The 26,878-nt window shown below is 56.9% G+C and overlaps 2 protein-coding genes across 2 annotated transcripts in view; one reads left to right on the top strand and one right to left on the bottom strand.

Annotated features, from left to right (window-relative positions):
• DENND6B (DENN domain containing 6B) overlaps positions 1 to 7,125 on the bottom strand; it is a 33,844-nt gene extending 26,719 nt beyond the window's left edge. The window contains exon 1 of the mRNA XM_026046524.1: positions 7,072 to 7,125. Coding sequence (XP_025902309.1) covers positions 7,072 to 7,125 — 54 coding nt within the window. The remainder of the gene's footprint in view (positions 1 to 7,071) is intronic.
• Positions 3,733 to 26,878, top strand: part of PPP6R2 (protein phosphatase 6 regulatory subunit 2) — a 72,382-nt gene continuing 49,236 nt past the window's right edge. Inside the window, exons 1-2 of the mRNA XM_026046529.1 lie at positions 3,733 to 3,755; positions 21,532 to 21,664. The gene's annotated coding sequence lies outside the window, so the exon portion shown is untranslated. The remainder of the gene's footprint in view (positions 3,756 to 21,531; positions 21,665 to 26,878) is intronic.

The raw sequence follows: 26,878 nt of genomic DNA, 5'->3' as shown, positions 1-26,878 counted from the left end.
GGGAGCACCGGGCCCCGCGCCCGGGCCTGCTCCTGGTCCTGCCCGGTCCCGACCACGGACCTCCCTGGTCCTGCCCGGCCTTGGTCCAGGTCCTACCCGGCCCTGGTTCTGGCCTTGGTCCTGGTTGGTACCGACCCTGCTGGGCCTCGACCCTGCTCCTGGTTCTGGCCTTGGTGCTGCCTGGCCCAGCCCTGTCCCTGCCCTGGTTTGCTCTTGGCGCAGACCCCTGCCCGGGTCCAGTCCAGCCCCAAGCCCGTCCTGGCCCTGCCCGGGCCCGGTTCTGGTTCTGGTCCTGCCCGGGCCCCAGGCCCCAGCGGTTCCTGGTTGTGTTTTCCTGTCGGTGCCCGCGGGGCTCCCCGCGGCGCCTCGTGTCCCCGTGGTGAGCGGCGCTTTCCGGGGTGTCCTGGCGCCCCGCGCGGCACCGGGGCCGCCGCGGCCGCCGCACCGGCGACGTGAGGCCCGGGAGCCGCGGGCGGGAAGGCGGCTCGGCGCCCGCCTCCCTCCCCGCCGCGGCACCGGCTCCGTCCCGCCGTGGGACCCCTGTCCCGCGCCGCGGCCTTGCCTCGTGCGGCCCAAAACAACAGAAATAGGAAGCGAGATGTTGAGCCAACTCGGAAGGACTTGAGGTGGTTTTTTTTAATATCTTGGTCTCCTGCATAAAAATGAGTGTTTTTAAGACGGGCTGGTTTCCATGGCAGAGTTGTTTTCCCCATCAGAAGCATAGAACAAAGTGGCGGTTTTAGAGACAGTCCTGCTATGAGCTGCACGTGTGTTTGAAGCCAAGCRTGTAAGAGCTTACGGGAGGACTTTATTTGTTGTGTGTTGTGGCCCTCGCRAGGGTGAGGGAGTGAATGTCCAGGCTGCTGCTATTGCTCTGACTTAGAAGTACCCGGCTTAGATTTACCCGGCTTAGAAGCACCCGGGCAAGCTGTTTGCTTTCCATGCTGTGTGGTTGGTTGGTTGGTTTGTTTGTTTTTTTAAAGATCCAGCGGATGGTGGGGTAGCAATTTCCATAGCAACCGATGGTGATGCCGCGGTAGGCAGAGTTACGGTGTCGGATACGCAACAGGAGCGGGTTCTGATCCGCAGCGGMCGAAGCGCTACCAGCAAAACCTCCCTTGGGAGAAGGCACGTGAAGATCGGAGAAGAACAAAGTCGCTTGAAATCCCAAACGGGCCTTGCTGTCATGTGCTTGAAGCGTGCAGTCGTTTGGGGACTCCTGGGCTTTCCCAGGGCTAAAATTCCCTGAGAATCCAGGCATCCAAGGYAGTGTCCTGTCTGGAAGTGCCCGGAGGCCCAAGGCGCTGCAGGAGCCCTTGGGTCCGAGCCCTTCCATGGCAGGGGATAGCAGCTGTGTGGGACGGAGGGTTTAGGACGTTGTGCCCAGCACGAAGCAGGGCCTGATGCTGAGCACCTGGTTGCAGCCTGAGGGGCACCGGAGCRTTTGTGTTTCATGAATGTAGAGTTGCCTTGTAGGTGGGACAGGGTGAATTTGCAAGCTCCTGGTTCAGAAACGGGCGAAGATTGAAAGAAAGGGTGGGTAATAAAGAGAAAACAGCTTAAAAACCTGTGCTGGTTTTGTTCTGGGAGCAGTGAAGTTCCTCGTTGGTGGCCTTCGCTTGCCCTCGGAAACCTCGTGGCTGCCGATGCTTGTGGCACGGCCTGTGATACGCAGGGTTTGTGCAGGGACAGCGGGCCCCCCCGAGCTGCCCGTTGGGACGGGCACCATTGGGACCCCCGTGTCCCTGCATCGGGATTCGCTGGGTGGGCAGCAGGGAATCCGGAGCTGGAGCGGAGGGAAGGRGTCGCGTGGCTCCGCGCAACCCCAGTGCAGCCCATCGTGTCTCCCCAAGCTCCCCGCAAGGAGCCTCTCCTGCCCCGTGTTCCTGGCTGCCGGCTAAGGTGTCAGGAGGGAAAGCAGAGCCCTCCTTCCCTGCGCCGCGCTGGGGTCAGGGGCACCGAGCAGCCTCCGCGGGCAGGAGCAGCTTTCTCCTCGTCCGCCTCCGCTAGCGTGGCCCGCAGAAGCCCGAGGTAGAGCCCCATGGTTATGTGTTGGGGAAGGAACTCGGCGGCCGTAATCGACCGCTGTGTTTTCCCAACGCAGCGGCTCGGAGGCCRCGCTGGTGGTGCCTGAAGGGCGAGAGCTGGGGCAGGGCAGTAAGCACGGGWGGAAAACGTGGTCAACTGCAATACCAAGAAACAGAAATGTATCTCCTTATAGCAGACGAGTCTGAAAACGGTACAATTACAACCAGGAAACTGGAGTATAAATGCAGGAAAACCCATGAGGTTAATGAGATGAGAATAAATCAAGAGCTAAGTGGCTTATGGACCCTGTGGAGACCTTGCTAGGGAGGGATTCTTGTTTTGCTAGACCTTATATCAAGACAACTGCAAACAAGTTTATTAGCTCTGCTCCCCTCAAGTAGATGGGGACCGCTCGTCAATACCAAGTGGTGAAACACGGAGTCAGGGTTCAGAGGAACCGTCTTCCAGCCCTATCCATAGGGTAAGGGGGCCGTTCCTTGCTGTGCAGGTTGGGGAAGCAGCTCGGATCTGTGCGTACCGTGTGCCGGTGGGGTTGTACGGGGACCCGGGGGAGTGTGGCCTCTGCGTGACCAGCGCTAGCAACGAAAGGGAACTCGAGGGTTGTCTTAGATTCCCTATTATTAGAAGCGAAAGTACGCTGTCTTTCCTGCCCGCTGCCAGGTTTCTGCTGCTTCTTTAATCGGACGCTTTGCTCCCTCTCCGTGCTCAAATTCCTTCTGCGCTGGACTCCTCAGTTCCTTGTTTTGATCTGCTGAAGCAGCCAGCAGTGCAACAGCCAATAGTGACGCTGGGTGTTCAGGTTATTTTTACCCGAGTGCTAATTCTGGTGCAGGGGAAATTCACTCAAATACATGGTACGGTCCGCTTAGGAAATGAAGCTTTCCTAGCCGGGGTTAAGAGTGTTAATGATTAGAAAAGCTCGTGTTTTGGCAGGGTTTGAGCACTGCACGTGTGACATGCAGCAGCAAACGCTGCCTCCCTCCCCGCCGTGTCGCTGGCGGGTGCTTGGGGACACGGGCTTATCTTTACCGAGGAGGAAACCGGAAGGCGTGAGAAAATAACATCACGGTAAACGGCAAAGTTCAAGAACTTAAGGAAGGCAGGCAGCGCTTTGAGCTGCTTCCCTACCTATGCAAAATAAGAAACTTTCACCAGCTCATGTTTTGTTGGGGGGGTGGTAGCCAGTCTGCAATATTTGCAAAGAAACTTTCCAAACATATTGATTCCTGTGCTCAGAGGTTTGCGTTCAGCTCGCCGGTGGCTCTGCTCTTCTGCTAGAAGGTCCTGCACTGCTCTCATTTATTCAGCCAGCTTTTCTCAGCCCTGTGTTTCGTTTCTGAGAACCCTGTGGGCTGCAACGAGGCTGGTAAATATGAAGCCGGTTTCAGTTGGGTTCAGTTCAGCCGAGGTGGGCGCAGGCGCTGCTTGCCCGGAGGAAGCCCGAGAGAGCCCCTGGGTCTGGGCACGGCCTCCTCAGTGCCGCCCATCCGCAGGGAGGAGGAAAAGCTTCTTTTCCAGGTGTCTTCCATTTCTCCCTCTGATGGTTTTATTTATGTCAAGTGTGATCAGTGTACCCCAACACTTGCTGCCAAGTTGCAATAAGTGACTTAGATTCTCTTCTGTACATTTGTATTTCTTGATTTCTCTTGGTTCCTTGTGACCTTGTGGAACCCATGTTTTTTTCCAGCAGCTTCTTGCTTTCACAGGTGTGTTTTTTCAGGGAACGTGGGGTGGGATAGGGTGAAAGGGGCTGGATTCCCCTGGCTGGACCTTTCCCCTTTGCTGCTCCACGCTCCGGCGCACAGCAGCAGGGAGCTCGATGCTTCTTAGGATGGCTGGGGTTGCTGACGGGCAGGCTGCCCCCGCCGGGCAGAGCAGAGAGCTCCGGGTGCAGACATGGTGAACGCCGACTAGTCGTCCCGTGGCTACCGGGGTGCGCGGGACCCTCGGGGCTCCCTGTGGCCACTGGGCTTGACGGGGCCCTCGGGCACCCCGCAGCCGCTGGGCTCGATTTGGGCGCTCCCCGTGCGCTCGTGCCGCCTCTAGCGAGCGCTTTGCAGCGGGGTCAGCTCCCTCACCAGCCTGGGGAGCTTGCGCAGCCACAGCTGGCACAGGGGAGGCCGTGGGGAGGAGGAGGATGAGGAGGAGGAGCGGCACCGTGTGCTCTCCGTTTGTCCCTTGGTGTGAGCGCTGCTCGCAGACTAGGCCGAGCCCTTGCAGGACCCCACAGGGTAGAGGGCTGCTCTACCCCTGGCCCGTCCTTACCTTGGTGCTCAGTTTAGTGCTTGGTGCTCAGTTTAGTGCTTGGTGCTCAGTTTAGTGACCAGACCTGGTAGGAAGGGCCAAGCACCGGGCAGGGTGCCAGCCAGGCTGGCACGCATGGCACTCAAACAGGGCACAGTGCGTGCAGTGCCCGAGCAGCGCCCAGCTCCGCTTCAGCAGGTGCTCGACCAGCACTGCTTAACTACTCAGAAAATGCCAAATGCTGGATTTTTGGGGAATCTACTGCACTTTTATTTTTAGTGCAGAAAATTGTTTTCCTTGGTGCTCATCTGTTTYTCTTCCTCACGCTGAGTGAGCTGGACCTGTTCGGAAACAGCCGCAAAATGAAGCACCAAAAGTTCCCCAGGAACTTAAGGAAAATGTCWGGACAGGGAGGGTGCCCGAGCCCTGGCCCAGGCTGCCCAGGGAGGCTGCGGAGGCTCCTGCTCTGCAGATCTGGCACCGCGCCGGGATGCGCCCGGGTGCCCCGTGCTCYGGGTGTCCCTGCTGGAGCAGGGGCTGCGCTGGGGGGGCCCTGGGGGTCCCTGCCACCCTTAGGGATTCAGTGATTCCATGATTCTGTGATTCTTCCTTCTTGTGCTTTCTCTAAGTATTTTACCATTTCATTGTTTATGGTGTATCCTAAAGCTTCTCTTAAGTCCTTTTTGTTGTTGTTATGTATTTATTTATTCTCTCCCATAACTTCAGGCTCTTTCTCTAGCAGTGCATTTCAGCCTCTGCCTTCGCTTGCAGGGGCTTGGAGGCCTGGCGCTGAAGTTGGGGTGTCCGTGCTGTAAATGCCCGTGTCGGGGGCTGCCCTTTGGGTCGGCGGGAGCCGCTTGGCTCCCAGTGCCACAGAGCCCGTACGGGCGCAGAGCGTCGCTCACGGCCCCGTGCCCGCACGGGGCACCCGCGTGATGAACCGGAGCAGACGGGCGCAGTGCAAGCGCCGCCCAGCCGAGCCAGACTGGCTGGGCAGGCTCTGGGGCAGCTCTGCGTCGCGACCGCCTCGCGCCCGGCAGGCTGAGCCTAAGTGGGACGCCGCCTGGGCCTGGCCCTGGTCCCTGYGCACACATCTCCCCTCCGCTTCCCTGGCTGACCGACAAGCTTGAGGTTGGAAGCAGTGCCTTCGAGTGATTCAAAATTGTCAGGCTCATCGATGCAAGACCGGCAGCATGAAGCAAATACAGGTCTTCATCATATGTAGTGTGCAAAAAATATTGCACTGTTTTCCAGATCCAACTGAGATAGCCGCTCTCTGGTTAACATCTCTATAAAACACTGTGATTGAGTGCCTAGTTTGGGTTATAAATTAAATAGGAAGCCCACGGTGCGGAGGACAAGGTTGTTCTGCGTGTTTCTTCATGGTTTGGAGAGAAGAGGGCCTGAGGAGGCCCGTGCTCGCTGCTGCAGTGAGTGCGGATGGCAAATTTCCTCCGTGTACTTTCAGTGAAGACCGTTCACTTAGGACTAGATGTAGGGGTTGTCACAGGCATCTGATRGTGAGCTCTAGCTGAGTTATTTACCGAAATATGAATGGGTTTGAGGATACCAYGTTTTCAGTTTTTGCAGAAAGGCACATAATATTTTAGAGGTACGAGGCCAGGAATAAGCGTGTGTTTGACTCTTCTCGTTGCTGTTGCACTGTACCCACTGTTTCCTGTTATGAAACAAGTTGCCTGTTTTGTTACCAGTTTTTCCTGTTGCTTCTGCTGTCTGTGTTTTCAGTCGGTTGTAGGCTCCCTAAGTAACTGTTTCAAGCAACTAACACCGAGCTCTCCGGTTGCCAGCAGGGCAGGGAGGGATCCTGCCCCTTTGGGGAGCACCTTGTCCCCAGGACACAAGGGACATGGAGCTTCCAGAGGGGCCAGCGCAGAGCGACAGGGCTGAGGAAGGGCCTGGAGCAGCTGTGGTGTGAGGAGAGGCCGAGCGAGCGGGGCCTGTTGAGCTGGAGAAGAGGAGGCCGAGAGGGGAGCTGGTCAGTGTGTGCAAGCAGCCGAGGGGAGGATGGAGGGAGGAAGGGCCRAGCTCTTGTGGGTGGTGGCCAGTGGCAGGCCAAGGGGCCCTGGGGCCAAGCTGCAGYGCAGGCAGCTCCAYGTGSCCGTGAGGAAGAGCTTGTTTGGTGGGAGGGTGCCCGAGCCCTGGCCCAGGCTGCCCAGGGAGGCTGCGGAGGCTCCTGCTCTGCRGATCTGCCAGCGCGCCGGGATGCGCCCGGGTGCCCGGTGCTCTGGGTGTCCCTGCTGGAGCAGGGGCTGCGCTGGGGGAGCCCTGGGGGTCCCTTCCAGCCTCAGCCATCCTCGGATTCTGTGGTTCTTGGAGCGTGGCAGCATCGTCCCGTTCRGCAGTGCCTGTGGCCCTCCAGGAGTGCTGGCCTTGTCCCTCCCAGGGTCAGGCCTCGCACTGTTTGTCACRAATAACGGGTTTGCTGAGTTGAGCTTACAGATGTAGTTCTTGAAAATACCTGCAAGGAAAGATTGGAATGAGTTGGTGAGCAAAACTACTCAAATATTTTTAGTGGTAGACTATAAGATCAAATAACGATGATTAGTTTGTGCTTGAGATTTCAGTATAAGCTTGGGTTTTTACAGCCACTTAAGTGAGATGAAATTAATTAGTACTCAAAGTAAAAATTTGCTGTACAGGTAAACCCTTGTTGTGTATCCATAGCCGGATGCAGTGACTGGAGGACTGTACCACGAGCAGAGATGGGAGCAGAGTTCGGAGAAGAGCAGACACCTTCCAAGACTGCTAAGAACCCACCCGGAATGCTGGGTCCTGGGGCAGCAGGAGCCCCTCCAAGGTGCCCAGGGCCATCGCAGGCCTTGCTGCACGAGGGCAGCTCCTGGCTGCAGCGACGTCTCTGCCGCCGGCTCCGCTGGCTGCTCCGAGCCCGGCTGCCAGATGGGCCCAGCCTGGCCCTGCTCTGGGCAGAGCTGCCTTTTAAACATCCCGCAAATCCCCTGCTCTGTACCCAAATAACACAGAAAGGAGCCCAAATAACACGGACGTCGCTCATGGATGGCAGGTCGGGCCGCAGAGCGGGGCAGGCAGCGTGCATCAGTGTTGGGGCCTCGTTGGGCCTTTCCTGGGGGAGACGGGCAGGACAGGCAGCTCCGCACCACGGCAGCGCCTTGTGCACACTGTGGGCTCCCTGGCAGGGGAAGGGCGGCCCTGGAGYCACAGGCTGAGGTGCGGGGGTCCTGCTGGAGCAGCTGGAGCCACAGCAGCTGCTCCTGCTGGCGCAGCCGTGTGTGCGGTGCGGAGCGGCGCCGTGCTGAGCGGTGCCATGCTGAGCACGGGGCAAACATGCTGAGCATGGGGCAGATGTGCAGAGCACAGAGCAGATGTGCTGAGCACGGAGCGGCACTGTGCAGAGCGCAGCGCAGACGTGCGGAGCGAGCTGGTGGCAGGGAGCCTCCTCCTGCACCTTCTCTCCCTCAACTTTATTTTGCGATAGCCAGGACTGATCCAATGCCAGGCACGGAGAGGAACGTGGCCGCCGCGCACGGTCACCGACMGACCCTGCTCTTGGGACCTGGGCGCTCTGCGCTGTCACCTCCAGCATGGCCTCGTGGTCTCGAGTCCATCCTCGCAGAAGCTGCCCCAAGCAGGAGGCTGGTGGTGCCCGCTGGGGTGCTGAGTGCTCCCACTGGGACGGTGTGTGGTGGCACATCCCGTTGGTGCTGGAGGCCGTGCTGGGCCCCGGGGCAGCGGCACGCGCCCGTCTGCAGCACTTTCRCCCCAAACGGAGCCTCTGCCCTGCCAGTGACTAGTTAACTAAACTCGTGGTGTTACGTGCAGCCTAGTCTAGCTCTTATAACTCGGCAACTGGTGCAACACCGTGTTCGAGCAGAATGTTTTATGATGGTGAGAAATTGTCACTTAGATGCTGGTGGTGTCACCTCCAGGTATGGCACTATGGGGAGCCTTGGTGAATTGAACCTTCCCCAGAAGATCGCTGATGACGTTAGCTCCTTTTCCCAAAGTTTATGCAATCTCTGAATTCCTCTATTAAGTTTGGGAAAAGAAATAGCTATTTCCAATAATTAGAAACATTTATGTGTTCTGTTGTAGAATCTCCACTCCTTGTGTTGTTGTGCTGGGTTCCGGTTCAGGCTGTTTAGGTTCCATACGAGCTGCTGGTGCCCCAAGCCCCGGGCGCGTGACCGTGCACGCAGCCGTGACGGCCCCAGGTGTCCCCCGTGCCACCTGGTGACTTGGTGAGCGTGCAGTGCGCTGCCCGTGGATCCCGTGGGAACGGGAACGTGCCCGAGCAGCCCCGCTCCCCACGTGGCCGCAATGCACGGCAAACTGGCCTGACACCTCAGCACCGTGGCCTGAAATCACCTGGACCTAATTCTAGGTTGTGGTCGGAAGAGCAAACGGAGCCTGAGGCTTGTTTATCCAGGTAGTGCCCCCTCAGCTCCCAAGCAGGCTCTGAAACTTCCAAAGGATTTTCCCTTTTTTTTTTAATGCCAAATGAAGCCGGTCTCCCAAAGGTAACTCAGGTGGTGCCAGGCAGGGAAAACAAACAGGTGCTCTGTTGTGTTATGTAAGATTTTTCTTCTAGGCTGTCCTAGTATTTATTATAACCGTAGAACGAAAAACTCACTTTAGGTAATGCTGTTCATGTGGACTGTTTCTGTGGTGCCCTGAAACACGGAGGGAACTAAACACACGTGCTTTAAGGCCTGGATGTGTCACCCCCGTGGCCGAAGGGCCCCACGTGCAGCTCCCGCGCGGCGTGGTCGGCGCCGCAGCGTCGGTGCTGCGAGGGGACCTGCCGAGGGCCCCGGTGTCTGCGTGGATACGGAGGCGGGCGCAGAAGGGGCTGTGAAGCGTTCAGCTCGGCGAGCCGCCCTTGAAGGAGCGAGGCGGGTATTTTCCCTTCTTTGGAGGGCATCGTGATGTAGTGGGTGTCTCTGGAGCGGGCGGCTCTTGATGTTCTTGCGGAGCACCACAGGCAGCCCCAGTTTGCAGGCACGGGGCCGGCCGCGCGCAGGGACAGCGGGGCCGCTGCAGTGAGCAGCTTCCTCCCAGAGGTTTAATTCCTTGCCGAAATACCGCGTGGCAGCTGCCCCCGCGCCCCGGCTGCTCCGGGAGGAGAGGAGCGTCCCGAGGGCTCCGGAGGGAGGTGAAGCCGGAGCCCGTGGGTCTGCTTCGCCCCTCTTAAAAGCGGCAGTGTGCGGCCTTTGTAATCCTCAAAGCAAACTGCAAATCCTGTACTTGGCAGTTAAGCTTTAGAGGGAAACTTGGAAACCCCTCGGGACTGCTCGTAGCCGCTCAGGGTGCTTTCCCAGAGGGGCCGGGCGCGAGAATCTCCTCAAGAAAGAACTGTGGCCGAAAATATCTAACTGTTCACCTCATTAAATCATTAGCAGTCGGGCGAAGCAGAGGTTAAAACTTCAGAGGCTGCTCTTTGCTCTCGGTTGCCACGAAGCTGCTGTTCTGTGTGCCCGCGTTCTCCGGCTCGGGCCTGGCTGAAGATGCTTTTGCCTGACCCAGAAAAAAGTCCCGTTTTGTGCTATTACGTTACGGTTCACTCCGAGTTTAGTCTGTTCTTACACTAGCTCATTCTTCCATTTTTAACCTATTGCAGCTTCTCCAGCGCTTGGCCGCGTTGAATCTTAATTCAAAGCGCAGCATTTAAAAAGAGGCTGTGCCAATGCCGTCCTCGGCACGGGGCTGGGCTGCATAGCTAGATAGGGACCACGCTGCACAGGAAAACAAGGCGCTGCTTGACTCCTGCCTTGCTGGGGGACTGCAGAAGCATCGGGTACCTGGAGGCAGCCGTGAGCTCCGTGCAGAGGAGCCGGCCCCCGGAGCGGAGCTGCCCTGGGAAGCAGCGGCTCCTCCTTGCCCCTTCCTGCCGCTCCAAGCGCTTTGTCCCGCTCCTGGACCAAGCAGCGGCTTCTGGCCGTTCGGCACGGGGGGCTGCGCTGCTTTCGGGGCATGCAGGGGAGAGGAAGCAATAAAAAAAGAGCCTGTGCTTGCATTTCAGTTCCATAGTGTCATAAAGACTATGGCCTTTCCACAGGTTTTGCTTAATATATTTAAATAAGCCCGATACTAGGATACTGCCTAACTCCAAAGCTAGCTCAACAGTTTAATTTAGTGGCGTCAGTCGGGAAGGGAGCAGGAGCCCTAATGGGCTCTGTGTCCCTCGGGCCGCAAGGAGCCCGAGGGCTCCACGTCCCCCTGCTCTGCCCTTAATTCTGGCTCTCTAAATGGAGGGAGGGAAGGTGAGAAGGGAAAGGAGAGTGATGGCGGAACATGTATTTATGTAAACATTTTATGCAAAAATATTTTAGAATAGATGTTTTATTCATGTCCTGGAAACTTCTCAGGGCTTCTGCAGGCTGCAGCGAGGGCTCCTCCGAGCTTCAGAGGCCGCTCTGGATCGTGCCCCTCGGCTCTCTTTATTGCTGACCGTAGAGCCAGCTGTTTCGGGTAAGGTTGGGCTGACGGCAGGGCCTTGTTCAGAGGTGCTGCGGCCACCTGGGCCCCGCTTGGGCTGCTCGACCACGAGGAGCTGCTGAGCTCAGCCCAGGCCCCGTCATTTGCCACATCTATTGCACATAATTATGTCCTTATACCTAAGGCCTGCTTCAGTCTGCTGCAGGAACCCTGCTTGTTCCCCTCCTCAGAACTATGCCCTTGTCTTCCTGCTCTCAAAGCTCTGTGAACAGCCTCTCACCCTAGTAGTGAGTTTGGCTTTAGGGGTGGCACTGAGCTGTGAACAGCTTTGCCTACCTGATCGCGGGAGCCTGGGGCTCTATACTTGTCTAAGGCACGATTAGATCTTGCTATTTCTGCTTGGGGCTTTATTGCTCGTGACAGACCCTACTGAAAATAATGTCCAGCCCTGGTAGCACCGCTCGTGAAGCATGCGGAGCGCGTCGAATAACGCTCCGGGGCGGCTATTTTTGTGGTAGTTGGCTGGCCTGGCCTGGCAGCTTTCACACTGGAGGGTCGAGCCTGCCCAGACTTGGCTCTCCAGGGTGTCTGCAGCTCTCACAGCAGGAAACTGTTATATCAGGTGAAAAACATCTCTGTGATAAGGCTGAATTTCCTATTCCTGTCAAAGATATCACACCTATCAAGGGCAGACATGGGGCCCATTTTTTGGAATGGTGCGTGTTAAAGAAACCTAACTTTTCAATTAGAGATTAGGTAGGTCAGAAAGAAGTGAAGGTTGGTGAAGAGAGTGTCCATAAGATCTACCTTGTTGTGTGTGTATTTTGTTTTCCTGTGTCTATGGGATGCTACTGTGCAGGAGAAGGCAGCAGGTGCCTGCCTGCCTGGTGGGTTTGCTTCTTCTCCCTGTTGCACAGCGGGTTTCCTTGGCCCCTGTGCCACTCTGTTTTACCTGGAAAACATCTGGGACATCTTTTCTTCATGGTCTGGAAAGAGGTATCTTCCTTCTTGAGCTTTCCCCCCACGTAGTTAGTAAACTTCACTGCTATTTGTTCACCTTTCTTCGTGCCTTGTATGAATGTGTGTCCAGGGGAGCTCCTTGCTGTAATCCTTGCTACATGATTGAAAAAAACCCCAAAACTAAACAAACAAAAAACTTTTCCATGTGCTGTAAACATTTTCCATGTTTAATCTGGAGAATGAGCACCGAGAGCGTGTTCCTCAGGAGCCTGACGCGGCATCCTGAAGTGCAGTGCGAAATGGCCTTGAGAGGGAGCTCCAGAAATACCTGCCTAGCTCGCCATTCCCCCTTGGGAGATGGGGAATCCTGGGGAAGAAGAGGCTGGGGAGGTTCTTGCTAAGGTCATTAAATATCCAGCGGGAGGGTGTAACGAAGACTGGGCCAGACTCTTCTCAGTGGTGCCCGGAGCCGGGATGAGAGGCAACGGCCCAGGCTGGAGGAGAGGGGGTTTGCAGCTGAGCACGGAAGATGCTCGTTGCAGCTGGGGCCCTGGGCAGGTGGCACCTCCGGTCTCGGTGCTGTTCAGATGGCCTGGACGTGGTCCTGTGGCTGCAGATGGTGCTCGGAGCTGGGAGCCGGGCTGGGCGATCTCCCGACAAGCGTCCGGCCCGGCCACTCTGGGCCTCTCTGGTGGGATGGAGTGGCTCCCGTCTGCATCGAATGGAATCTGCCCGAGCTAGTGCTCGTGTGTGGAGTGTCCTGGGTGCCAAGGCAGCTGCTGCGCCGCGGGACGCGCTGCTGCACTGTGGCGCGTGGTCTTTGCAGCACCCATGCGCTCGCCCTGGCACATGGATGGTTTGCCATGCGCCGTGGGACCTGGCACCCTGCTGCAAATGACCTGTGCGCTGCTCGAGGGGCCTGCCCCGCGTCCGGCCTCACGTAAACGGCAGAATAAAAGTTTCTGGTTCTGCAGGACGCGCGGCACAAAACGAGAGCCGTGGCGAGTGCTGCGCTGGCCGTGGCGGAGCCGTGGGCCGCTGCGCGGAGCCGTGGGTCGCTGCGCAGCGTCCTCGGGGCCGGTACCCACGGTGCAAAGTGCCGTCACGCTCTGCTTTGTGCTGCTTCTCTCCCAACTCCTGCAGATTCGGCCGTGGCTGCGCTTTGGATTGCCAGGTAACTTGCTAGGCTGTGGGCTGGGATTCTACACAAGGATTAAGGGGCTCCTTGGCTTCCTGGCAGTCCCTGTCTGTGCTCATCTTATTGTAGTCTGTCCCAGAGAGGAAACGGTGCCCAGTGGAACTGGCGTCTCCAGGGGTGCCCTGCCTGTCAAATGGAGAGCGAAGAAAATCAGTGTTGAAAGGGGAATGAGCAGGACAGACTGTGCACCCGGAAGCAGCCTCTTGTCAGAGCACCGTTTTTCTGCTTAATGGAAAATAAGCAGAAAAGCTTTTTTCTGTCTGTAGAAAGAGCAATAGTTTTGTGTGAGCCCTTGGTGCCGGGCTTTGTAAAGGCTGAGCCTGGGCCCAGCCGCTTTCTGAATCTCCCTCAGTGCCTCCCCCTCGCCCCTTCAAACCGCATGGCCTGCGGAAAGGGGCAGCCGCGCCAGGCTCGTTCATGGGCTTGAGCCCTTCCCGAGCTGGCAGGACGCCGCCGGCTCCGTGTGTTTGCGGGGAGCACAACCGCGTCCCCCAACAGCCGCTCGGGATCGCAGAGCTCCGGGAAGGGACCCTCTGCTCTTCTCCTGCCCGGCTCGTACGTGTGGTGATGTCTCCGCAGGCAGCTCCGAGCTCTGAAGCGCTGCGTGTCTGTTTGCTTGTGTAATGAATGGTGATAAAGAAGGGTGATAAAGAGGAGGAGGAAGCCGAGAGGAGGCCGAGCGCTCGGCTTGTGGCTGCTCCTGGTGAGCTGGCCTGCTCTGCAAGGCGGCTGGAAGCTCCGCGGCCGCATCTCTTGGTGCCAAAGCTGTCGCTGCAGGAGCTGACCACGTGTGTTCCCGTCATGTGTGTTCCCGTCACGTGTGTTCCTGTCGCCGAGGCTGCGATGCTGTGAACGGGGACCGTGGAACCTGCAGCTCCCATCTCCCATGGGCCGACACCGCGGAGCGCCCGGCTGCCGGGGCCGCTCCTGCTTCAACCAGCCCCTTGATCCGATTACTTTGCAAAGCTGCTGCTCTGGTAGTGCAAAGAAAAATGTTCTCGGAGCTCTTGTTTTGCAGGTTGAATTTCGGAGAAAATAGCATGCAAATGCTCATTAGGATAATCACGAAACACTTTTGTTAATGAGCTCCCCGAGAGCTGGCGCTTGAGAAGCTGGTGTTGAATGGGGATTGCTGCTTGCATCTGGCTCGGGAGGAGCGGCCTCTGCCACCTAAACAAATGCCGTGCGTTCGAGGCCAGACGTCTGCTTTGTTCTTCCGTGTCCGACCCAAATTCCAAGGCTCTTCTCCGTGGAATTTTTGCAATTCCTGTTTTTCGGCTGGATCTTGCACACGATTATCAGTTCAGATGGCGTCTTGAAAAGCCTGTGTAGAAACAAACGAAACGTTCTCACCTCTATTTACTTTGTAGACATAAACGCAAGAACAAGGGTGGTGTTTCAGAGCTGCGAACAAGGCAGGATTATTATTTATTTGCTCTGAGGAGTTTCTGACTTGATTTTTTTGCAGGGCTGCCGTTTGCAGCCGTTCGTCAGAGCGGTAACGTGAAGCAAGCAGCTTTCCAAGCAGTGCCCTCATTCGGTCTGTCCAGCAGAGCTTGCTTGCTTTCAGTTGCAGATTTGCTAATTAAATTAGTATATATTGTACTGTCTAAATGCATGTCTGGAAAAAAAGAGGAGAAAGAAATTATGTCCTGAGTGTCTGGAGGTAGAAGCTGTGATAATAGTACGCAGGAATAATGTAAGATCTGGTTTAGCAGGGCAGAGGCAAGGTGTTTTCTTAGTGAATCTGTTAAGACAGGGAAGTTAAGTTGAACAGTCCTACCAGTTGGTTAGTCTGGATGCAGTGCTGGATTACAGGGCTCGGACTGCGTTGCCTTTGGGCCAGTGGAGCAAAACTCGGCGACCCGGTGCCCGCGCCTCGGACGCGGCTGCTGCTCCACGGCCATCCGAGCCCTCCCAAGGGACGTCACGCGTGTCCCAGCCGAGCGCCCCGCGCTGCTCGCTGCCTGGCTGGCTTTGCTCCCTGCCAAGCAGGGACACCACGAGAAGGGACGTTGTGAACGGGGACACCTTGGCTCCGGGAGCAGCGACGTTCATGCAGGCAAGGACCAGGCAATGGGATTTGGGGTTGGCTGGAGCCCTTGTAGGGCTGAAACTCTTGCTTTAGGACAGGCAGCTAATGCAGAATGCAGTGATATTTATGCATGGTTTTAGGTACAGGGATCCCTCCCCGTCGTGGTGCAAAACCTAGGCCCTGCTCATGGGGTTGAGCGTGGCCAGTCCTGCCGCTGGGTCGTGCCTAGAAGGATGGACGTGAAGGAGAAGCAGCTGCGACCTTGCGAGCTGCAGAGCGGGATGGCAGGAGATGCAGGACGGTGGGGACAAGAAGAGTACGAAATGCACCGCATGTGAGGAAACCCCGCACAAGGAAGCGCCATGCACGGCTCTGGGACAGCGTCTCGGAGGGGTGGCGGAGTCTCCATCCTCCATTCGGAGCCCGGCGGGACCCGGTCCTGGGCGGCCTGCGGTGCCTGACGCTGCTGGAGCAGAGGGCCGGGACCCCGCGCTCGCCACGGGTCCTGCCAGCCCCGGCCCTTTGCTCCTCACACAGGCTTGCGATGCCTGCCCAGGCTCCGCGCTAGCACTTTCAGCTTGCCTGCTCTTCCTCCTACCCTCTATACCTGCCTATTTTCATTACAATTAGTTCCTTTCCGCCTCAAGGCAGGGCCATAGCAAGTTCCGGGGAGCATTTTTTTCCGTGTTTTCCAGCCATAGACGTGCTCAGCCTTGGGCTCCGTGTGATTTCTTTTTGCAAAGCCCTTCAGCACTTTGCAAAGCACAAACCCTCTCCCCATTGCCACCGCACTGGTGTTTTTTCTCACATGAGATCCAAGGAATTTAGCTGGATGATCAGCAGCATTGCAGAACCCGAGCCAGTGTCTTGTGTCCAGTTTGCTGCAGGTTTTTATAGTAAAACTCAGAAGTTAAACTCTGCACAGGGTGACATTTTCTGCTTGATGTTTGGTTGCCAGACACAGTCTGGGTTCAATGCTGGTGACTGTATTTAACCTTGGGTAGGGATTCATAGTAACTGGTTCCTACTTGTGACGTGACCTTTTCTGCTCCATATGTAAAGCACGGGGTGGTCGACTGTCTGGGAAAGAGGGAAGGAGGTGTTGGATTTGGGAATGGCCTTGGGAGCAGCAGGGCTGGATTCTGAGCCTCAAACTGTGCACCAGCTTAGCAAGTTCTGGCCCCGGCTTGTGCTGAAGTGTGATTATAGCTCCCCTCACTGCATCGTTTCTTGGTGGAGGGTAAATTAATTTTGCTATGTACAGAGGAGCATGGAAAGGAGGATCCTCAGGGATGGCTGGTGCCCAGGCCGAGGGGCTCGCATCGGGAGCAATGACCGTCTCCGTGCTGGGAATGTTTTTCGGGAACGTCAAACCAGAGATGGACGAGTGGCCTCTCGGGATCGGGGCTCTCGGCTCTGCCTGCGGCTCTGTTTGAGGCTTGGAGCCGGCAGAGCGCTCCGAGTTTTCCCTAGACGTTTATCCCGTCTCTGTAGATGGTTGTGACTCGGGTAGCTGAGCTTCTCGGGCAAAACTCGAGATACTGCAAATTGTCGCATGCTTGGGAGCCTCTCAGTGCTGGTGAGTCCCGAGGGTGGAAGCCGGGGGGGTGAGTGCAGTATTAGCCATTAGTTTAGCAATTTTTCTGTCTTTTCAGTTGAGCAGTTTGATAGATTATTGCAAGGGATTATAGCTGCCCGGTGGCCTTGGTGTGGGAGCATGAGGAGCACGCGGGTAGTGGGCGAGAAGGGGTTGCAGTGAGTGTCCTCTGCCTTGAGATCAGGCTCCGCGGTGACGCTCTTGATGTTATTAATGCTGGGTAGGGAACAGTAGGATGATGTTGTGTAGGGATCGTGCTGGATGATGTGTAGGGAGGTTGGACTAGATGACCTCTGCAGGTCCCTTCCAACCTTAAGCATTCTATGATTCTATGTTTGGGGCCCTCCAAACTAGTGCAAGCGGTTGATTGTCGCTCCCAGCTTCTTAGTAGCTCTTCTGACAGCAAAACACTGCCCTTGATTGCCTGTGGGCTGCAGTTCTGGTGCCTTTGGGGCTGTTTATTGCTGTAAATACTTTAGTCTCCCCTTCACAGTGTTTGCCTTGTGTTTAGTTCTATGACTGAGGTGGCTCCGTGTCCGTAGCGGCTCCCAGGGCCTTTCCTGGCTAACTCGGAGCAGAGCAGCCCTGGATGCAGACACCGCTTTGGCTCTAGAGAAGGTTCCATCCAAGCTCTGCGCCCTAAACCTGGTGGTTTAAATAGCAGCGGGTGGCTCCTGCTGCCGCGAGTGTCACTGCCTGTGTCCCGTGGTCGCAGAGCGCTCGGAGAGCCTCGAGGGGCGAGGAAGATGCTCCTGCTCCTCCTCGGCATTCGTACGGAAGGTGCCTTGCGCTGGCCCTTGCTCTTGGGAGGGATGTGCAGGGATTTAATCTGAGAGGCTGGGAGCTGAGCTCAATATTCAGCGAGTGGCAGGGTCCTGTCAAATGGGGTAGCAAATAAGCTCTGGCGTCCGCAGAGGAAAAAGCAAATATTGAGAGTCCCTTAGAGGGGTCTGTGCCTCCACTCATGGTTTAGAGGACTTCTTCCACTGTTATCATCGGAGAAGTAGTGTAATATTAAAATGTTAATCTATATTAAAATGTTAATCTAAGAGCTGATGGAAGTTGCTGGCCCCTAAACGGTATTTGATGGCCTGCCTGTGACTAAGGGGCAGTGGCAGCGTCGCTGTCGCGGGCCCGGGCGCTGTGGATGCAGGCCTTGCATGGCTGCAAAGCCGCTGCGCCCAGCTCTCCTGCTTCTTTCCCAAACTGGCATCACTTAATTTGGATTGAGCAGCTGCAGATCTGTCTTGAGGAAGTCATGGATTCCAGAGCATATGTGAAGGAGGATGATAGCTGGGTCTGGCCTCTCCCTCTCCCTTTCTTCTCATTCTAGTTCCCACAGTTTTCTGTTTTCCTGCTCTATTTCCTTGGAGGTTTTCTCGGTTTCCCCCGTGTGTTAAGTGCCTCGGAAGGCCCACGGGCAGGTTCCCACACGGAAACAGCATGAGATGCTGGTGGGAGCTGGAGGAGGGGACACTGTTGATGTTTACAGTCCATCTCCTGACAAGATAGCACCAGGCCTGATGTTTAAGGCACAGGGTTCCCCATTAACTTATCCGATTGTCCGGGCTGCTTTGTGAGAGCTCTGCTGTTTATTCACTCTTGCAGCTGGGGTCTCTGGGAATGTTGAACCCCGCACCTTGCGACTGATCCCGGAAAACTTGCTGGCTGTGTTGGCAAAGGAGGGAGCGACAAAGCCGGGCGCTGTGCCATGATCCGGGCTTTGGCACATGGCAGTTAGTGAAACATCTGGGGGAGAAACTTGGTCGTTTGGAGCTTGTCTTGCCTGCTCGGTCCTAGCAGGGGTCAGAGAGGTGCCGGGCTATGGACAGTGACATCCCGCTTGGGAGGACAGTGTCTGCCCCCAGACACTTGGGAATGCTCGAGCGGATGGTTCTTTGCTTTTTGTACCATAGAGGTAAAACTGCTAGTGGGACTCTTATCCCCAGGTGCCCATCATCATCTTTGTCTGGAGAGATCTACGGTCAGGATGTAGATGATGCTCTTGGAGTGATTGATTCCTTTTATTTAGTTTTATGTGAAGCATTCAACTTTCGATACAGCAGCTTCCGAGCTGCCGGCAATCCCATGGCACAGACACGCGGTTCCAGCCCCACTGTACGGCAGCCACAGCCTCGTTGCACTAATTCTCTTGACACAGGCTCCTCGGGGCAGCGTAGTGACAGTGACGGTGTCCGAGCCCTGGAACGGGCTGCCCAGGGAGGCTGCGGAGGCTCCTGCTCTGCAGATCTGCCACCGCGCTGGGATGCGCCCGGGTGCTCCAGGTGTCCCTGCTGGAGCAGGGAAGGGATCCCTGGAGGTCCCCTCCACCCTTAAGGGTTCTGTGATGAGGGTGGCTGTGATGCACTGGGCAGCGCTTTGGGGTGTCAGCTGAGGTGGAGGCTCTGGAAAAGGCAGAGGTAGCCAAGGAGCGAGGATTGCTTTGGACGCTGGTTGTGACCTGCTAAAGCACCAGCTGTCCTTCAAGGGTCCCACGGGGCTTTTTGTGGCCTCTGGCCTCCCCTCTATCTGAGGGGGTTCCTCCAGAGCCTCTGCGACTTCTGTTAGCCCTGCTGTCCCTAAGGGACAGAAATCTTGAGGAGAAACCTCCAGAAAGCTGCAACACCCCTCACTGGTGCAGTGGTTTAAAGCTAAACTCCAGACGAGCTGGACCTTCGTTCTTGACTGCCGTTTTGATGTGCGTGTTGGAGCTAATAGGTTTGGAAGCGTGTCATTCCACATGAAAGGCATGCAGCTATTATTAGCTATTTGGGCTATTTGGAAACAAATCCCGTCTTGTCAAGGGAAGTGTTATAATGGATGGGGTATGTGGCAGTGAATCAGCAGCAGTCCTGTGGCTTTGGCTGCGCCGAGGGCTCCGAGCGAGGTCCTGGCGCGTCCCGCCCCCGCGGGGACTGCAGGGCCCTGGTTTCTGGCGCTCGGCTCCTGTGTCGCTGCTTGGGGGCTGCGGACCATTAAGTGCAGATAAATACGAGACTTCTCGGGCCCTGGTTCTCTGTATGACGGTTGCATTCGTGGTTCTCGTGAGCAGTGCCGTGTTCCGCGGTTCGCTTGCTCGCCCAAGGTCGAGTAGTAACGGCACGTGGCGGTGAAGACCCTTGGTTTCCCGGGAAGGCAGCCTGCAGGGTGGGTGTCGCCTTGATCGTGGTGGTCCCTGGGGGGCTTCTCTGGTGATCCCCAAACGAGGAAGCAGCTTCTGCATCTTGTTTGTGAATTAGGGTGCAGGGGAGCATGGGTGTCACTGGCTTCATCACCTTGGAGCTTGTCCTCGGGAGCGCACAAGCGGGTGGCTTTGCCGGCCATCGTGGGGACTCCTGCTTGTTCCTTCAAGGGGTTGGTGTAACCTGTCCAGAGCTTCATTGCGCAGGGCCCTGTGGTGGCCGTGGCTCTGTTGGTTGGATCCAAGATCCCTGTTCCCACGTGCTGCTTGTGGCCATGGCGCTGTGTGCCCACTGTGTGCCCACTGGGCGCTGCCTCGGCCAGCGTTGCAGTGCCCGTGGAGCGCAGCACGCGGCTCCAGCTGCACCCCCTTCAGCACTGCTTTGCTTTGGTTTTCCTGGGAATTGGAGGCTGTATCTTGCTGCTGGATTGCGGGGTGCTCCGAAGCCCTATCGAGGCGTTTGCGGGAGTGAGGTGGTTTGCGCGGGTGAAGCTCCTGCTGCGCCGAGGCCGGCGCTCGCTCTGCGTTTGGTGACACTCACGCGTCTCGACAGGGACCTTCGGGCATCCCAGGGTTGCTGGGTTGTCAGGAAGGGCTCTTGGAGGCGTCTTTGTCCTCCTCGGAGTGCCGAGCTACGTGTGCCCCGTGCTGTTCTGGCCGTGCTGTCACGAAGCACTAAGTTCTTTGGAGCAGGTTTTAGAAACCCGTATCCCAAGTGAGGCGGCGTTTGCGTGATGTCTGTGAACACGTGGAGCGGATCCCGCCCTGCAGCTGCCACCGGCGCTGTCCCCAGCGCAGCCCGGGAGGCCATCGCTCCTCGTGGCCACCAGGGCCACCGCTGTCCCCTGGGGCCCCAGCTGCTGCTCCGCAGGGCTGCTCTTTTAAGCAGAAATACACCAAATACCCACAAGTGTAAGTTTGTTTTTGAAGCGGTTTAAGGAGTAAAAAGCTTGTGTTTTTTCTCAGTTTTATTTCAGAGTAATCTGGCTTTTTTTTTTTTTTTTTTTCTCCTTTCTTTCCTTCTCCCCCCAGAAATCTGACTACTTGACGTCTTTTTTGAGAACCATTCAGTCTGTTTTCAGAGCATGCTTTGAGTTTGGGGGCTTCAAGGTCGGACTTTAAGGGGGCACGGTTTGATTGAGCTCCTCGTCACTAGCGCTGTGTAGGAGGCATTGCAGGACAGCAGCGGGGCGTGATGTTCACGTACCCTGGGTACACGCGGCCTGCTCCGCTCCTCTGCGGCGGGCACTGCGCCCACCCGGGCCCTGGCGCTGCCTCCCGGTGCCATGGCGGGGTGCCGGAGGCAGCGGGGGCCGCTCCTGGTGAGGCTGAGGGCACCCCCGAGGCCGGCACCCCGCGGAGGCTCCGGAGCAGCAGCGAGATCCAGCCCCAGCTCCGCTGCGCCAGGGCACAGCCGAGTGGCACAGGGCTCCTCGGTGCCTCGTCCCTGGCCAGCCCCATGTGCCCGTGTCTGACCTCGAGCATCTCGCCGCCTCTTGGAGCGGTAGGGCCTGGATCGAGGGGCAAACGTGGCTGTTGTTGGTGCACCCCTGCCTAGAACAAGCGAGAGGGACCTTTGCCTTCCCTGGCAGCCCGGGGCGGCCTCAGGGGCGCTGAGAGAGCGGCAGAGCCCCGGGGCGCTGGGCAGAGCCCCACGGGGCAGCTTGGGCGCAGGCGAGCGGGCCCATCCATGCACTGGTGCAGGTGGCACTGCCAGGCGTCCGGCACCTGCTCGCCTGCTGCCGCCGTCCCCCGGTGAAAGGGCGACTGCAGGAAAGACGCGGGCTCTGACCCCCCGTGCCCCTTGGTTAATAATAACTTTCTTTTTCCAGGACAGGAAGCCTGAGGGAGAATTCGCACTGGATGAAGAGAGTTTCCTGAAGCCGAGTGTATTCCAGGAACGGTAACCCAAATGTTTCTCTGTCCGTGGAGTATATCTCCCTTTTGAAGTGACTTCGACTGAAGGTGGGTGCTCCGCGGCGCTGTGCGCTCGGGTGCTGTGCGCCCGCGGGGCCGCGCGCGGTGTTGGGTACATCCAGAGTGTGGGAGGGAGGTGTCCTGCCCCTGGCATCCAACCTGCCTGCAGGCAGCCAGGAACCCTCTCCCTCTGCAGGCCTGGAGCCGGGCACGCTGTCTGAACCAGCTTATGCTCTAAAGCCAGGCTTAAGTGCCTCTAAGCTTCAGCTCCAGCTTCATGTGCACGGTAGATGGGAGAAGGATGGAGTTTAGAGTTTATTTTGTTTCCTGGTGACGGACTCTACTTGTGTCTTGGCAACTGCTCGTGCCTATTTTGGGAAGTAACAACATGGAAATGCCACAGAATGAGGTTTGTCACCAGGGCAGGACGGTGAATAAGCAGCGCTTACTGCTGGTTTTTATAACGTGCGAAACTGGAAGCACGCAGCAAAGCGCAGGCAAGCAACGTAGGGGACCCAAAAGCCTTGCAGCGTGCGCGGGGCCTGAGCCCTCGCTGCCGTGGGGCTGCGCGGCGGGAGGAGGAGGCAGCAGCAGCAGCTCGGGGGGGCGTGTGGGGAGCGGGCACGTCGGACCGCGGGGCCTGGAGCCGCCGAGCTTGGCACATGCAGGGTCTGTGGCGCTTCGCCAGCTGCGGGCACTGCCACAGATTGTACCCGTGCTTGCTTTTCTCCCGAGTGCCTGCGAGTGGCTGATGCGGAATGGGATTTTAGCCTCATTGCACCGTCTGTCCGCAGCGTTCTGATGCTGCGAGCTTTGCATGAGAGCCGTGCAACCCTTCCAGAGTGGATTTCGTTTTGCTGCTGGCGGGAAAGGCGCCGTCCCGCCACTAAAAGCGGCGGAGCCGACCGACCCCGTGGCCTCTCCTGTGGGTAATTCAGTGTGAGAAGTTTTGCGAGTGCTGCGGAGGCTGCTGCTTTCCCAGGCAGCAAGGCCTTGGGGAGGCTGTGTGTGAGGCCCTAGGGATGTGCTGGACCTGCCAAACCCAACGGTCCTGGTGCCGAGAAGCACTGGCGTGGGGCAGAGCCGCGCGTGGGGGCCCCGTGGGGCAGAGCCACGCGTCAAACCTCGGGGTTTGAGACCACTGAAAACTGTCCTGGAAACCCGTAGGAGACGGAGAACAGGGATGGTTCCCTGAAACCTTTAGCTGCCCATGTTGATGAAAACTGTGGGGTGGGAGGCAGCCGGGAGCAGCGACGTGGCCTGGCCTGGCGCATCCGTCAGCTGGCACTGCCTGTGCCAGGCTCCCGCCGGAGCTCCGTGCAGGAGCAGCGAGGAGGCCCGGCCTGGTGCATCCATCGGCTGGGGTGTCCCATGCCGGGCTCCCACTGGAGCTGCATGTGGGAGCAGTGATGCAGCCCAGCCCGGCGCATCCATCGGCCGGCACTGTCCATGCTGGGCTCCCGCCGGAGCTCCGTGTGGGAGCAGTGATGCAGCCCGGCCTGGCACATCCGTCGGCTGGTGCTGCACATGCCGGGCTCCCGCCGGAGCTCCGTGCAGGAGCAGCAGACACAGCCTGGTGCATCCGTCGGCCAGGGTGGCCCGTGTTGGGCTCCCGCTGGAGCTCCCTGTGGGTGCCTGTGGAACCCGCACGTGCAGAGCTGCCCCTGCTCCCGCTTTCCCCGGCCGGTGCCCGGCGTGGGGAGCGCTGCGCGGAGCCGCCCGCTCGCGTGGCAGAGCCAGCCGGAGCGGCGCCCGAGGCCCCGGCCTGGGCGATGCCGACTGCTGCCCTGCTGCAGGAGCTCCGACCGGGACTTGCTCCCTTAGCTGCTGCTCCGTGCTGCCGTCCCGGAGCAGACGCTCCCAGGGCTCTTGCAGGTCGATCCGTTGTCCTGGTGCACTCGGCGTCCGGCCCCTTCCGACGGGCTTCGTTCCGTGCTCGGGGCTCTGCGTTGCTCTGTGCCGAGTTCAGCCTGTCGCTCTGTTGTCCGACCCTTATCCACCTGGGATGGGGCTGCAGCTCCTGGCGCTGGCCTCGCTCAGGGTGAAGCTGCGGATTTCCCGTCCCTGGGAACGCTGCTGCCTCGCTGGGCAGCTCCGCCTGGGTCGCCTGGGAACACATAGAGCAGCACAAGTTATTTTCCTATTGCTCCTTTATCTCTTATGCATTAACCAGTTTCGGTTCCTAACAAACTGAGCTTCCCTTGGAAGCTGTGCAGGGAAGACCCATCAGCCCTTGCTGTGGAAGTCCGGGTGCAGCCAAGGACAGTCCTGCCGGCCTTGGGCAGGCACCCGAGCCCTTCCCAAATCCAGCTTTGAGGCCTGACTTTGCCCTGAAAACCTCCTGGCGCTGCAGCGTGCACAGTGTGGTGACAGCGCTTGGGCTTGTGTTACAGTTTGCTTAAGCCAGGTTCACATTTCGAGCTAACCGGGTTAAATAAAGTGATCCTTTATTCCCTGGAATTGGTTGTTCAGTAACTGCGTTTTGGAGCCTCAGAGCCCTCCTGAAGACCTCGTTGTCCTCTGACTCACTGGCGTCTTCTGGAACTTTGTGTTGAGAATTCTGTTGGAGTCTCGATTTTTATTTCCCTCATTTGAGGAAGCTTTGGTGCAGAGTTTCACTTATCTCCTCTTTAATGAGCATAAATCGTCATACATGGAGCAAAAAAAGGCAAAAACTATAAAATACTAAAAATCTATATAGCCTATCCAGACTAAGACTAAAGACAATGACTGAAATAAGAGGGATCAGAGGAAAATCCAGCGATGTCGAAGCAGCTTTATTTCTGCTTGTCCTTAGTATTTCAGTTACAGAAATGAGGCTAGAGGAAAGTCAGCAATATTCAATAAATTCTTTCTGGAAAGAAGCAGGATAATGAGCTTCTCTCAAAGTTTCCACTTAGTTACTAAGTGGAAAATGTTAAGTGTTTTATCAGGAATAGGCTTAATGAGCAAACGAAAATCCCGGTGGTTACCCGGGTTTGCAGGAGGGAGCAGTTGGCTGCGGTGCGTCCGGGCTCTCCTGCGCTCCGGGAGCTGAACCGATGCAGCGAGCCATGGAAATCCCGAGCTCGGAGTCACCCGGAGTGCCACAGGGAAGCGGAGATGAAGTCGTTCTGGGTGTAGCCATGGAAATGTTAGGAATATTGCAGGGTTTTGTAGCTTTGAGGTGTCTAAAAATAGTAGTTTGGTTGGTGAATTTTGACCGCTTTGTCATTTTGCAGAGGGCGAGAGGGCACAAGGCGAAAATCCCTGGTAAATAAGGTGAAGGGAGGCGAAGGGGGTGGCGTGTGGCTCGGGGAAGCCTTGGAGATGGGCAAGGAGCTTTTGACACGATGGCTTTAGTGCAGGATGAGCGAGGAATGAGCCCAGACTCCGTGGAGGAGCGTGGGGCGGACTGGAGGGCACCGAAGGAAGAGGGCTGCCTCGACAAAGCTGTTCAAAACTAGGCTTAAAAATAAGCCAGCCTAGTTTCAAAGCTCGAATTTGAAACATAACGTTGCCGCAACTGCTGTGTTTACCCCTTAAAACCACTAAACACTTTTGTTCAGTTCTTGTTCTTTCCCGTTCCCTCTCCACCGCTTTTCCGCACCTCTGGAGCACAAATAGCCTTTCCCTATGGTCTGGAGAGCCTTCCTCAAAAGCAATTGATTGTTGTAAATACATGAAATCGATGTGCTTGCCGAACCTGGCAGGCTCCTTGCGGCGATGTGCAGCGTGGAGCTGCCTCTTCTTTCCTCGTTTTGTTTTTACGCTGTGTTTGTGTTGGCTCGCTCTGGTGGTGGCAGCCTTCACTGAGATGATATTCATTCTGCCAACTCAACAATATTTACTTTTCAAAAAGTCTTGTTGTTGGAATGCCAAGCAAGAGCAGAAGAAAGCTATCAAACCTGAGGACTAAATTATGATTTATATTCTTAAGATATTGAAGAGGCAGAGGGTGGCGGGGGAAAATGCTGCTTCCGCACACGGATTGAAAGTATACCTGAATTATACTGGGTGTAAATTAAAGTATGATTTTTAAGGAAAATGCACCGTTTTAAGGAAAATTCACCGTTCCGGGTGCATTAGGAGCTCACATCTCAGCAGCTCACAGCTACGGCACTGCTGTCATCCCTTCCACCTCCAGTGTGACCCAGGCTTCCAGCAACACGTTGTAAGGAGCGTTTGGTTCTTGTGGTGATGGAAGCGTGGTTGTGTTTCCAAGCCCCGAGCGCAGGCTGGGTCCTTGCTGCACCAGGAAGATCTTGAGCTTCAGCACTGGCAGCTCCTGAGCGGACGCTGTTGTCCTTGGTCGCCCTTGGGCTGCTGAGGAAACCCTGCGCGTTGGGCAAGTGTCGTCATTGCGGTTATAACAACGATGTTTTTCCCCTCGAATACATGGGCTAGGAGCACCTGTAGAATAAATATATCAGGAGTTACCTTGAGCAGCAAGGATGAGTGCTTTGATTCCCAGGTCATTCCAATGCAGCTTTTCCTCCTTCTTGGCCGGGAAGGAAGGTGAACCTGGGAAGCTCCGTTGGGTTATTTTTATTATCTGTATGTATTCTGCTATCAGGTCCCTCAAACCCCTTGAGAGATGGTTCTTCTTATTGGCTCAAACACAACTTGCACCATTCAGCCTCTCTTGCTTGGTGGAAAGTGTCTCCCAATGGTGGTTCAGAGTTAGAAGCCTAATTCATCTGGTCGGAGAGTCCAGCACTTGCAGACAAGAGCGAGAGGACTGGGATGCTGTAGAGGTCACAGAGTTTCGGTGCCTTTTCCTGATGGGGATGGGTGTTTCTTGTTTGTTTTTCTTCCTTTTGGCAACGGTTACTTCCTCCAGGAAGGTGCATGGGAGGCTGGCGATACCCATGAGCTCCTAGAAGGGAGGCCAGGAGAGCTCTCGCGTCTGTGTGGTTGTCCTGTGTTGCTCTTCTGATCCGAAATGTCCGTGATAAAGTTGCTAGGGGCTTCCAGGGGGTGCAGCGAGGGCCTCAGCAGAGGTTAGCACTTGTGCAGTCCCCTCCACAGACCCGAGGACTCCTTAGTTGTTTCATATCTGCGTAATCAAAGCTCTGCGTGAGGTGGCACCACATCAACAAGGATGTGGCCAAGGGGAAAGGAGAGGGCTAAGCCTCTCCTTTGGAGCGAGGAGATGCTCTTCAGCTTCTCTGCAGCCTTCCTTGTATGAGGAGAGGCCGAGCGAGCGGGGCCTGCTGAGCTGGAGAAGAGGAGGCCGAGAGGGGAGCTGGTCAGTGTGTGCAAGCAGCCGAGGGGAGGATG

Source organism: Nothoprocta perdicaria, unplaced genomic scaffold (genome assembly GCF_003342845.1).
Source record: "Nothoprocta perdicaria isolate Ctin4 unplaced genomic scaffold, notPer1 scaffold_447, whole genome shotgun sequence".
In the NCBI taxonomy this organism is placed as follows: Eukaryota; Metazoa; Chordata; class Aves; order Tinamiformes; family Tinamidae; genus Nothoprocta; species Nothoprocta perdicaria.
This window is presented reverse-complemented; position numbering and strand designations above follow the sequence as displayed.